Here is a 13,233-nt window from a genome sequence, read left to right as displayed (position 1 = left end):
ATAGACTGAATGTACATGGTCAATGACATACCAGATTTGGGAAAATGACAACGCTCGAACATCTACTTTCTACCGTAATCCTCGACCTCCCTATCATCCTATTAAGGGTCATGCCTTCGATAATCTGCAGAGTGTCATTCCTGTCTATATTTCTGTCAACAGCAACTCTCATCCAAATTTTGGATTATTTTTATCCCAAGATAAATAATCCCACAAAAGTGACCAATAGGCCAGTACAAACAGCTAAACAGCTGTAGTTTGGACGGGCATCCAAATTGAGAAATAAAATTTAACATTCCATCAAACCATTTTTCCTGTACATAATTTTGAAATACCAACATTAAGCGTTGTGAGTTAGTAGAAAACAAAGGTCACCCACACAAAAAATTGTGAGTGAATAGTCCCCCAACACTTGGGTAAACTGGGGGGACGAGAACACAAAGTAACGTCAATGTCAACTACCGTTCCGCTGCCAGCACACTGGCAAACAAATAAACTAGATCAAAATTTATCCAGCCACATTAACTATGTTGTAGCAGAACTTTGACTAGGGCCACCTCTCTGTCCCCCTCTCCCTCTTACTTGATAGCTTTCACCACCACGTCCACCTTGAACCCTACCACGCCCTGAAAAATCGCGTCCTCCAAATTCACTTCTCCCGTAGCTCCGACCTCCACCAAAGTTTCCGCGGACCCTGAAATTGACATTTCGGAATACTCCTCTTCTAGGAGAGAAACGGCCTCTAATGCTACCAACTGTAACATCAAATTGAAAAAGCAGGTTTATAATTTTATATGAAAAGGTCATGGTCCAATTAACTCTTATAGTTTGATGGTATGAATAGATTGCAGAACTTGATGTCTGACTTTTTTATGTGAACTCAACACCCAAAACTTTTAAAGATAATACACTCTTAAACTTACCTCTAGTTGTTGTTCTCTTCATCTCGATAACAACTTGACGAGCCCCCATGATAATGGGAGAAGCCTGAAAAAAAAAGAATAGTCACAGTAATGCATCTTCATATCATGTACTAACAAGTCTAGGAAGTAAACACATTCTAAATTCTATAAAAAGATAGACTGTGCAATGATATTTCAGGGGCACATACATGTATGGCACTGTTCATGGAGCTCATATCTTCAAATTCAACAAAGCCAAAGCAGAATCCTTGTTGCTGCAGAAAAGGGAATAAGTGGACACATTAACAATTTGTAGGTCAGTGAACCAAGATGAATATAAGTTGTGCTGCACTAACCCTATTACTTCTAACTTGTACACCTCCTTGCTTAATAGGCCCATATGTTTTAAATTCAGCTTCAAGTTGGGCTACAGTAACATCTAGAGGCAAATTTCGAACATAAATAGAGTTTCCCTCAGCTACAAGAATTAAAATTTAAGTAAATTAGATGACAATGTACTCATAGTGGGACTATAAGCAATAAGAAAGTCGGAAGCAGAATGAACATGACAATTGCAAGCAGATCAGATAATACAACATCTAGATCAAACTCAAAACACATCTACTTATTGTGCTCCTTTATTTGCTAAAAAATTAGATACGGACATCCCTATTCCATTTTTTCTGACATAGATGCATCCATCACATGATCGAAGTACTGAGTTTATTTCAGACAGGTTTCAAGAGATTATACCTTCATCTTCAGCATCATTAGCTTCAGGTACATCGATTCCACTAGTGGTAGTAGGATTTGATGATTCAGGAGCTGCATTTTGTGCTACTACAGCAACCGGCTGCTTTACAGCCTTCGGAGGAGCCACTCTAGAAGTATTGGTGGGTACATAGATTTTGGTTGGCCCTTTCTTTGTTTGTGAACTGACAATTGATGCATACGACTTCTTTGGAGCATACTCTTGGGCAACAGAATTAACTGATTCTGTATTTGTAGGGTGCTGGTCCTCGTTGAAATAGGATCCAGTTTCCACAACAATCTCTCTTTCATCAGCAACTTGCCTCCCATCTACCGAAGAGTCATTGGCTTTTTCCTCAACATGTTGAACTTCTTCTGCAGGTGAGCCAGCTTGGTCGAGATCTGGAGGATCAACCACATGAGTAGGTTCTGTATTCAAAATGAAAATAGTAAAATATTTTAAGAGGATAAAAGAACAAGTACATTTATTGAATTAGAAAAGAGATCCAACCTGGATCAGGGGTCAGAACCTCTGACTGCACATCCTCAGTTCCATTAAGCACTTCTGAGACGGTATCAATCTCATTATCTTCGACATACCTAAAAACATCATTCAACACAAAATAACCCTTGTCCTGCGGAGCAAGGAAAAATGTCTGAGCGAATTTCCTTTTTAACTTATCTCTTCCAGTTAAGCATCCAGTCACCAAAACAACCACCGCATCCTTGAAGGAATCCTGTGCATCTGCAGTCCTTATTTCGGCCTTGTAGTTCTTGTAGTCCAATGAACATATCAAAGTGTTGATATTCTGCTCAATCATCAAGAAAAGCGATAAGGTTTTACATATTGCAAGATAATATTCAATTTATCACCTTATTATACAATTCTTGCTAATGATTCTTCAATTAATAATATCTCTAAACAAGATTTTATAAAAGGTGCACCAAAGAACAATACAAGTAATACACTTTAGGCATTCTACAAATCATGTAAAGTTAGCAACACTTTAAGTACACAATATAGATATGAGGAAGGCATTTTCTAGACCAAAGGAATTCTCCAAGTCTCAAATAAATTTGTTGCCAGCTTTTAACACCCAAAGATCTACTTATCAAAAGAAGATATCAAGGACCTTGGAACATCTATATGTTGTAAGACAGACAGGTTTTACACATTTCTTAATCTATGAAAGGACTTCTAACTTCGGGATAGCAACAGTTTCTCTTGGTCATATTCTGTCATTTTACAAAGTGGACAGCATGCATTAAAGTCATAACTTTGAAACCCGTTTTTTATGATCGAAAATATGTTGTTGCTGTCACCGAAACTCAATGGATAATAAGTCACCTTCCATCCTTCTTTACTTAAATACAAAATCCGGTTCACAACAGAATTTGAGCTCATGACGTGCGTGCACCTCATGTCCATGTTGTACTACCTTTGCTATTATACCAAAGGCATTGAGGGCCAGTTCTCAAAATCAACTTTTCCAATACTACCAACCACGTTTATGTTTTCTGAATGAGCAACCTAAATTAATTTTGAGACTAACTCCACGCACTGCTTTCTAAGACCCCACCAAGTTGTTACATCAAGCTTTTAACCTCGCTTTCAAATTCATGAACCAAAGGTTACATGCCTTTGTCAAATTCAAAGTATTTTTTGGTGTTAATAAGCATCTTCTCTACAACATCAACTAAGTGCCCTTCCAACAAGTATACGAACAACGTCAGGTACCCATTTCAATTTTCTCAAACAGGAAGTAAAAGATGCCATAGGAAAATAATTGATATTATCTTCTTTTACTTTGAAAGGTAAACAATTGGTGCTACCTATTTTCACAAACAGAAGAAAGATATCTTTCGACAACAAATCAACAATCACTCAGAATTTCCCAAATTAAAAAAATTGGGAATACCAAAAGCTTTCAGAATTTTGAATCAGCACCACAAAATTAGTAAATGTTTTGCTGGTATGACCAAAGTATCATCCTCAAGTCGAGGGAAAAGAATAGAATACTACAGATCATGCAGTTAAGCATTAAAATTTGAAAGCTCTACATATCAGTTTCAGTAACTACAGCTCTTTCAAATATCTGCATTGCTTCTATTACTGGAGGAGATCTAGGGCAAGTGGAAGAAACATTCAAAAGGGCTCTTTTCATGAACAAGTATATCGAAAATTATTAGAGAGAGAAACGAAATGAATACCAAACAAATCCGGCTAATACATTTGCAGACTCTACAGTGCCAATTCTTAAAATCATATCTCGCACAAGAAGTAGGATTTTGATACTGATCCACCTATCAAGAGGTACTTCAGAAGAAAGTTTCGACGAAAAGATAAAGAGTTTAAGAGTTCTGGACAAACAAAACTGCTACAGCAGATAGACCTGTTCCCTGGATTTGCTCCAGGTAGTTGGTTTAGCAGTTATATTATTCCTAGTTAGTAGTTTATGGTGTCCATCTTATCCTATTATGTTCTCTATATATATGTAATAAGATTAGTTATTTGGGGTATGTGATTAAGAATTAAAACTACTATATTCTGGAGTCTTGTCCTCTCCATACAGACAACTTTATTAGTATAATTGTTTTTAAGATTCTTGCACAAACTATTGCCAATAAATTTACTTGCTTTTTTCTATCAGTTTGTATCATAGCAGATCGATCCAACATGGTCAATACCAGATTGTCTAATTCACAAGAAGGCATTCACAATGCTGAATCTCTTGTCTAACAATTATTTGCCACAGCATCTAAATTAAATATGACTACTCACTGGCAGCAGATGTTGCAACATTGAAAGCCCAACTAGTTGCCCTCAATAAGAAGAATCCGGTCACCGAAACCATAATAGAGGAAAATCTGCTTGGCAAGAAAAGGAAGAAGACATTGATAGTCCAGCTTGGCCAAAAAATACTTCCCCGAGGCCATACACCGATGAGGATGGATTTTGAAAGCAGAAAATTATTTCTGCTATTGATAAACTCAAGAGGAACATTAAGTTGACATTGTAGTGATGTATTTGGAAGGGGATGCTGCTCTGGATCTCTTTTCCTGGATAAATCGTAAGCTAACTTTACTTTATTGGGAAGAACTTGTTAAAAAGCATTGCAAGAAAATTATGGTCCTGCAGAGTTTCAAAATCCCGACAAGAACCTTTGTAACATTCAACAAATGGGTTTTATACTGCGGTATCATCAAGAATTTGCAAAAACATTGGTCTAGGGTCATAAACTGGCTGGATCACTGTCTCTTAGGAGTGTCCTTGAATGGGTTGAAAGAGGAACTTAAATCCAATGTTAGGATTATAAACCTAGAACAGTTTATGGGACTATGAGTTTGGCACTTGAATTTGAAAATAAATTAGGTCCAACTCGAAGCAATAGAGTGCCTAACTGGACCCCAATCAACAAACCCATTGTACAACCATTGAATTCTATAGAAACACCCAAAACAATTCTTCCTCTACACATCACAATCCACGCAGCAATGTTTCTTCCAACCCAGTTGTTTCCCAACCTCTTCAAATGCGGACATGGGAATTGAGGAGAAATCTTATGGCACAAGGACTTTGTTATCTTTTCCATGAGAAATTTGCACCCGGTCAGATGCAAATCTGCAAAACTATCTCTCATGGAGATTACCAGAGAAGATCAATTGGAAGAGGTTGATGAGGTCAATGTAGTAGTTGGTGATAACCCTCAAGAAACAGACATTGCTGAAATTTCTTTCAATGCCATTTTGGGACAGTCAATTGATGCTACAATGAAGCTTCAGGGTGAGATCAACCATAGAAAGGTTTTAATACTAAAAGATAGTGGTCCCACACATAATTTTGTTGTTGAATCCATCGTGAAATGTGAAAGAGCATAATTTACCAGTAGAAATAGTTCTAACATTCGGTGTGTAAATAGGGAATGAGTACATCATATGCTGCAAAAAAGTTTGCCCGGAATCTTCAAATTCAATTCAAGATTACTACCCTTTTGTAATTGGAGGGGATGATTTGGTTTTTGGTATCAAATTGTTGGCTACTCACAAGACAATTCAAGCTAACTAGAAGGATATGTTCATAAGTTTCTATTGGCAAGGGAAACATTACAAATTGCAATGCTTGAGATCAACAGATTCAGCCACAGCTTCTCTCCAATCTTTAACATGCTATCAGAAGGTCCATGTATCCAATCCAAACACTTCTAGATTAATTTCAGTTGTGCTTTCTGAACCAACATCTCTTCCACCATTTAGGGCACATTCTCATGTTATTCCTCTGCTATCAAATTCTAACCTCCAAACATCAGACCTTACCATTACCCACATGACCTTACCATTGCCCACATGGTCAAAATACTGAAATTGAGAACCAAGTTGCAGCTTTATTAAAATTTGGTTTCATACGTCCTAGTTCAAGTCCCTTTGCTAGCCAGTTCTGCTAGTGTAAAAGAAAGATAACTCTTGGCAGATTTGTGTGGGTTACTGTAGCCTAAACAAAATAACTGTCCCAGACACATACCCATTCCCAATATTGATGAGTTGTTAAACGAATTACATGGAGCCACAAATTTTTCTAAAATTGACCAAGAAAGATGCTTTTTCCTGGCATGCAAAAGAGGAAGAGGTTTTCCAAAATTTAAAGAGGATCTTGACATCAGTACTGGTGCTTCGTCTTCCCAACTTTACTCAAAAGTTTACAGTTGAGTGTTATGCTTCATCTAATGGATTGGGGCTATTTTACTGCAATAGTGTTATCCAGTAGCCTATTTCAGCAAGGGATTTTCCTTTTCTACAAATCTACTTATGATCGTGCATTGCTGGCCTTGGTCCTTGCATTGCAAAAATGGAAGCATTATCTTTTGGGTCGGCATTTTATTGCCACTACTGACCAGTCTTGCCTAAAGTATCTCTTGCATTAGCGGGTGACTACTGCTGAACAATGTTTGTTGTTTAAATTATTACCTTTTGATTTCACTATTGTCTATAAGTCAGGAAGTGAAATCAAAGGAGTTGGTGCCTTAATCTCGTCACCCTCAACATGCTGATTTTTTTTACTTTGGTAATGCCTATTCCATTAGATTTCATTGATTTGAAAAAAGCAACTGAAGTTGATCCATATACTAAATAGATATGAGATCAACTTTCTTCTAATCCACTAATTCATCCTGATTTCTTGTTATCTCCTTACCATATTTATAACGAATCTTGGTTGGTTATTCCTGATTATCCTGAGCTCAAAGCCAAAATTTTAGCACAGTACATGATTCTCCAACAAGAGGGCACAAAGAATACTTGAAAACTCTCAAAAGGTTATCCGTAATTTTTTTCTGGCCTTGTTTGAAGCATGATGTTCAGTTGTTTGTCCAAAATTGTTTGATATGCCAGCAACATAAATATGAAAAGCTAGCTCCAGCTAGTCTCTAACAGCCTTTACCCGTTCCTAACAAAGTTTTGGAGGATATCTCCCTTGATTTCATTGTTGGACTTCCTCCTTCTAATGGCTTTGATACTATTTTTGTGGTGGTTGACAGGTTTAGGTAAACACAACCATTTTCTTGCTTTATCTCATCCCTTTACCGCTAAAACAGAGTTTGGGGTTTTCTGTAAGGAAATTGTCAGGTTGCACGGTTTACCTCGCTCCATTCTTTCAGATCGTGATGTTGTCTTCACAAGTGCATTTTTGCAGGAACTTTTTTGCCTTAGCCGCACTCGTCTTTGTATGCGTACTTCATATCACCCCCAATCTGACGGTCAAACACAAATGTGGTCAATCGAAGCCTTGAAACTTACTTGCATTGTTTTGCTCATGGCAAGCCAAAATCATGGCTTCATATCTTTCTTGGGCTGAATACTCTTTCAACAGTGGATACTGCTCTTCAGCCAATATGACTCCTTTCCAGATTATGTACTGGAGGGAACCACCACTCTTGCATCCCTTTGTTCATGAAGAAACTAAAATTGTTGAACTTGAACAGAAGCTCGTGGGACGAGATCAAATGTTAGAGATACTGCATTCCATTCGATGAAGGCTCAATCTAGAATGAAGACTCAAGATGATTCCAAGCGGAGCAACTTATCTTTTAATGTGGGTGATGCTGTTTTCCTTCATTTGTGTCCTTATCGGCAGAAGAGTTCAGTCAAACGTCTTAATGAGAACCTTTCACCTCGATATTTGGAACATACAAAATTGTTTGCAGAGTTGGTCCTCTTTCTTATGAATTGCAGCTGCCTCAAACATCTACGATACATCCTATTTTTCATGTCTCGCTGCTTTGTCATGCTTGTGGTTGTTCTGATATTGCTTCCCCTCCACCCTTACCACTTTAGGGTGAACTAGAATTGATGGTAGAACCTGAAAAAGTTTAATCGCATCGTTGGGTGAAAGAGGCAGGAGTGTCTATTCCTCCTAATACCATTTGTATTTTCCTCAACAGACCAAAAAAAAAATACAAGAAGATAGATTCGTCAAGAAATAAGCATGAGTTAGTAGATGAAAAACTTGGTCGTCAAAAACTTCTAGAATTTTTGGCTTGGTTTTGGGGTCAATGACAGATAGATCGTTAGACTTAAATGATAGTTTCGCTTGCCCAACACCTTCCAGCACATTACGTATCATAAAAGTAAACAAATTAATTCTACTTATACTCACTTTCATTGTTGTCACCGATGTCATCACGCCATTAGCATCTGGGCGACTCTAGACACTTGAATCCTGGTAGAATCGGTACACTGACTCAGGGGAGTGATGCTGAATTTGATAATACTGCTCAACAAAAGTATTTCCAACGACTTGAGCAGAAGGTTGAGCTACAGTTTGCATGGCCATTCTGTAGAAATTCAACAAGATGGTATTCACTAAGAAACATCTATGTTGTCATTATTTGTGCAAGAAAAAGACATCAGGTGCAAATATCAGTATAGTTCAAACAGAAAGTGCAAGAATACATGTTACTCCATGGAGCAAAGGAAGAAGAAAGATCAAGATGGTCAGAATCTGAACATATAGGCAACATTGCTATGGGTCGGAAATCAAACATGAAACATCCCCAGGATAACTTTGTCAGTTGTATGACTATGATGCTAGATTCCAGGATATCACAAGCAGGGTATACAAAATTAATCTTTGTACAACCTACATATTGAGGGTTTCCTTTTGGTAGTTTCTAGTAGTTGGCAAAAGCCACGTACTTGCAAAAGAAAAGGTTAAGTCCTAATATAGCCTTATTAAGCCTCACTGATCAAAATATTTGAAGGATAGTTTTTGTTCATTTATTTTCCTCTGTAACGAACACACCCATAACATATAGATATATGAAGCCTTAAATAACAAATATTGACACCAGTGCATCCTCTATTAGTAACTAACAAGACGACCAAAATAACAAAAGAGCAGTTCTGGGAAATGAACAAGACTAATGGGTAGAGCCAGGGCTAGCTCTAAAGACTGCTAGTAAGGCTTGTTATTTAGACCCTATATTGGGATTTGGGGGGTTAATGATAGTACTTTTAGTAGAAAGTAAAAGAAGTATAAAAGAAAAGAAATTATACTATAATTTATTCAAAAAATTTAGAGATGATTATTCTTGACCAAACCTTTTGTTACTTCAAAATAGATTTCAACAATTTGAAGCATAAAAATTGAGATCATTAGATAACGAGAATTTTAAAGAACATAGATTTAACCTTGAATGTTCCTTGAAATGTAGATGTCTACACACATTTCTGAATCAAAAGTGTTGGAGAAAAGTAGTACAAGTAGAAGAAAATATTCAAATTAATATAATGAATCAAATAAAAATAATTGATTATTTCTTAAATGTCCTTGTAACTTGTAAATGATGCCTTAGCTTTAAAAAAAAATCAAAACTAAATTTGATAAAATCTTAAATAAGATTAACAATGTCTCGAGAAAGATTAATGGTTGACTATACAATCATTGAAAAAGAATTATTAGAAGAAATCGATTATAAAAAATAACTAATAACTTTCCATCTCAACAGACTAGAAAAATAGACTTCAAATAAAAAATATTATATATATTAAAATTTAGACCCCAATTAAACGCTCGATTAGGCCACTCATTCGCTTGAGCCGACCCGGATAAACCACTAGCGGAGACTAAAATAACCCAAACAAATTCACAACTACTTTTTTTGGAGGGAGCTGCTTTAGGTTTCATTTCACAAATGCAACTCTAATAATAACTAGCAGAACTAAACTAAATAGTAAGACACACAAACCACACAGATCTGTTCACAATTTTCATCAAACAGAGCAGTTCATCCAGACCAGAAACCAAAGCATTTTAACAAAAAATAGAAACTTATGAACAATTATCATAATAACAAATAATTATTGATCACATAGAATGTGGCGGTGCAAATGCATAATAAATAACAAAAATTTTTGAAGTTAATGTTGAAAAAACAAGTAAGCAACTCAACAGTTACAATATTAAGCAGATCATTAACTAAAAAAACACAATATGAAGTACCTGAAATTGAAATGGAAGTTGCAGAAGATTACTGCGGAGATATTGAGTAATCAATAGAGGAGATTAGTTTGGTACTTTGGTTTAGAAGAGAAGGAAAGAATATTTTGAGCGAAAGTTACTTGTGACGGGACCCCTATTTTAATTGCAATCAACTCCCTCATATTTTGTAAATGATACAACTTAACCTCTCAGCTCTTTTTTTTTATTTTACTTTTTTCACTCTTTTCAATTATATATGGATTAAATTAAAATTCACTAAAATGACAAAGATAATCCCTATATATTACAATTCAGAACATTAATCTCATACTATATATTCTATGAATTATAATTTAAAATAATATTGTCATTTACTACGAAATACTATTACGTTATAATGAGCTAAATACATTAAAAATGTCAAAATTATTTACATTATCAAATATATTTATTTGAATATATATGAGACGTTTGATGTATATATCTTAAAAAGGAAAATGTATAATAAATCCCTAAACTTATTTAAAATAGGTTAATTTATCATTATGTTTTTTGGTCAAAAATAATTTCAGTTTTATATTATTAAGTTCAAAAATACGTTTATTATTAACGAATATTCTAAAACAAAAGAAAAATAGATAAATTTATCCTTTGAACTATTCGAAATAGGCAGGTGGACGGGGTCTTTTGTTTTCTTATATATTAGGTGTATGAATTTTTATTTCTGAACATGATATCACATATCTTACTTACATGACTATTTAAAATTATTTTCTGAATTAATAAAATAAATCTGTTTCACGGATTCTAAAATTGATATAATTAAATTCTATTATAATTTCATATGTCATCACAAGTTACCGTCGAAGACTAGTGATGTGATGGTTCTGGAAAAAAGAAAGAGCAGTAGAATAATTATTTAATTGGAGAATTAATACAAGTAATTAAACTTTATATAAAGCATAAAATTGACATCTAAAATAGTCAAATTCATCTCACAAACTACAATATAAACATTTGCTGAAGTCTTTACAATTAAGAGCATTTGGGACAAAATTAGATCATTTTATATATGTATATATATATATATATCATATATTATTATAAGCATGAAGCTCTAAAGTGTAAAGTTGAATTACTATTTTGCCCTTATACTAAATTAAAAAGTAATAAAATATCTAATTAATTAAATATTAAATATGCTTAAATTGTTAATTAACTTGATTCACTTATTGTTAAAATAAACTAGGAGAATGAATAGTTGTAACAATAATTAATTATAAAGTTATTACAAAAAGGTATTAGAGAAACTTTTCATTTCTTTATCTGATCAGTTTTACGTGTAATTTTGTCATAATGTGTATTAATACCACACCTCCACTATCTCATCATTAATATTCACACCTTCATAATCTTTCCACACTCAAGAAGTTGATGGCATAATTATGAGACCTTTTGATTTTACTCAATGATATCCTATAAATTGTGGTATTTGACACAATAATCTATACACTTCGAAGATATTTAGGTACAGTTTGGAAGAAATTAAAAAAAAAAATCTATAATTGTATTGTTTTTATCCTTTAGTATATAGTTAAATCACTTTTAGCTTCCGTTCATAACACTGATTACTAATTCTTCTTATCTTCATTTGTTGTTTACAGAAAGGAAATATGTACAAATTGTTAGATCCTCTAACGGAGTTTACAACGAGAGAAGGGATGTTTAAGTCTTCCCGGAGGTTCAAATCAATTTTAATTTCCATATTATATTCATGCTTTAGATAAGTTGTTTTTTTTTATGTATAATTACTCTTATTTAAAAAAAATCATTGTTATCATATTAAATATTATATTTTTTCCTGTTGTTTTTAACATGTCATGAGATCAAAAGAGAATTATTAAGAAATTGCAATCAAAGTTTTTAATTGAAGATGTTTTGATCTAATATATATATATAGGCAACAGTTAACACAATATACCGCTAGGAGTGTAAATCACATCTAACTAACCGTTTGATGCAATGTTAATTAATTTGTTTAGCTTTGGTTGCATGTTATATTATTTTGTTTAACAATTCTCATTCTAAAGAAAATTATAGCTTGTAGATTGTATAATGTGTTTTAGTTTCTATTTGAGAAATCAATTATTAAATAGGCAATGAGAAATCGTCTTTCGTGATTTAAATAGTAAGCTCGTATTCATGATTAAGAAAGATTTTTTTCAAGTGCAATTTGAAATTTTCTATTATTCTTAAATCTCATTATAAAGAATTTTTTAATTATTTTATTTGATTAAATATAGTTCGTACAAAATCTAACACAATAATCATGTTTCAATTTTAACATCTTTTAGTAGTTCAATACAAACTTTATAAAATAGAAATATAATTAAAAATTAAATTAGTCTAACAATTTCTTAAAATTCATCATTTAACTATGATTCTCCAAATTAACAAATCTGCAACCTGAGATGAGAGTTTTAAATAATTTTTACCGCTTTCAAGTGTTGGATCATTATGACATCATAAATATTGAATGGGTGTCACTCATTAACGATTTAATTTTGTGAAGTGAAGAAGGGGATTACAATTTAAAATGAGGAATTATCTTATATTTGAGTATACGAGAAATCACATTTCAGATATCGAACCACTTATAAATTTGCTATAGATAAGAAGAGTTTATTCTTATATGCACATGTATATATATCATTCTTTAATATCAAATTTCTAGCAATCCATCATCATATTGAGAGCCTTCAAAAGCAATAATCATTTTATTACATACTAATATTATAATTTTGTGAAAGACAAATTAAATATAATCATAATCGTAATAAATATTATATCAAATATATATTATAATATTTGTTGCATCTATACCACATATTTATTCTTTAAAATACAAACAGTAGACTCTCTAAATATTGTGCAAGCCTAACTTAACTTGTTAAATTTTTTTTAGGTTTATATATATATATATTCAAATGAGTCAACATGGACTAACACGAGACACACGTGCAACGCACATATATACACACACACACTTTATCAGACATTGATTAAAAGGGGTGTTTTTTTAGCTATTTCCTTAGTTAATGTGCGTAT

The 13,233-nt window shown here is 33.6% G+C and overlaps 1 protein-coding gene across 4 annotated transcripts; it reads right to left on the bottom strand.

The window, feature by feature from the left end:
• Window positions 1-275: 275 nt before the first annotated feature.
• On the bottom strand, window positions 276-10,281 carry LOC101255859 (nuclear transport factor 2-like). 4 transcript variants are annotated; one of them, XM_004233882.5, is made up of 8 exons: window positions 10,147-10,281; window positions 8,302-8,479; window positions 2,164-2,461; window positions 1,656-2,081; window positions 1,259-1,380; window positions 1,112-1,177; window positions 924-987; window positions 276-755 (listed from the first exon to the last, which is right to left on the bottom strand). In XM_004233882.5, the coding sequence occupies exons 2-8, from the start codon at window positions 8,323-8,325 to the stop codon at window positions 526-528; spliced, it is 1,230 nt and encodes a 409-aa protein (XP_004233930.2). In that variant the 5' UTR covers window positions 8,326-8,479; window positions 10,147-10,281; the 3' UTR covers window positions 276-525. The 4 variants fall into 4 exon arrangements, with proteins under 4 accessions (XP_004233930.2, XP_010317134.2, XP_010317135.2 ...); XM_010318832.4 differs by having other exon boundaries at window positions 1,656-2,054; window positions 10,147-10,277; XM_010318833.4 differs by lacking the exons at window positions 8,302-8,479; window positions 10,147-10,281 and adding an exon at window positions 4,435-4,712.
• Window positions 10,282-13,233: the final 2,952 nt, after the last annotated feature.

Source organism: Solanum lycopersicum, chromosome 2 (assembly GCF_036512215.1).
Source record: "Solanum lycopersicum chromosome 2, SLM_r2.1".
NCBI classification, from domain to species: Eukaryota; Viridiplantae; Streptophyta; class Magnoliopsida; order Solanales; family Solanaceae; genus Solanum; species Solanum lycopersicum.
Note: the sequence above shows the minus strand (reverse complement) of the source record. Positions and strands in the feature narration are given on the sequence as shown.

Excerpts from the sequence above, each read along its gene's own strand:
- LOC101255859 (XM_004233882.5), bottom strand. The coding sequence starts at position 8,325 with ATGACATCGGTGACAACAATGAAA. Across the intron at positions 1,381-1,655 it reads TAATGATGCTGAAGATGAAG|CTGAGGGAAACTCTATTTAT; the intron begins GTATAATCTCTT and ends TAATTCTTGTAG. Across the intron at positions 1,178-1,258 it reads TACAAGTTAGAAGTAATAGG|CAACAAGGATTCTGCTTTGG; the intron begins GTTAGTGCAGCA and ends CCTTTTCTGCAG.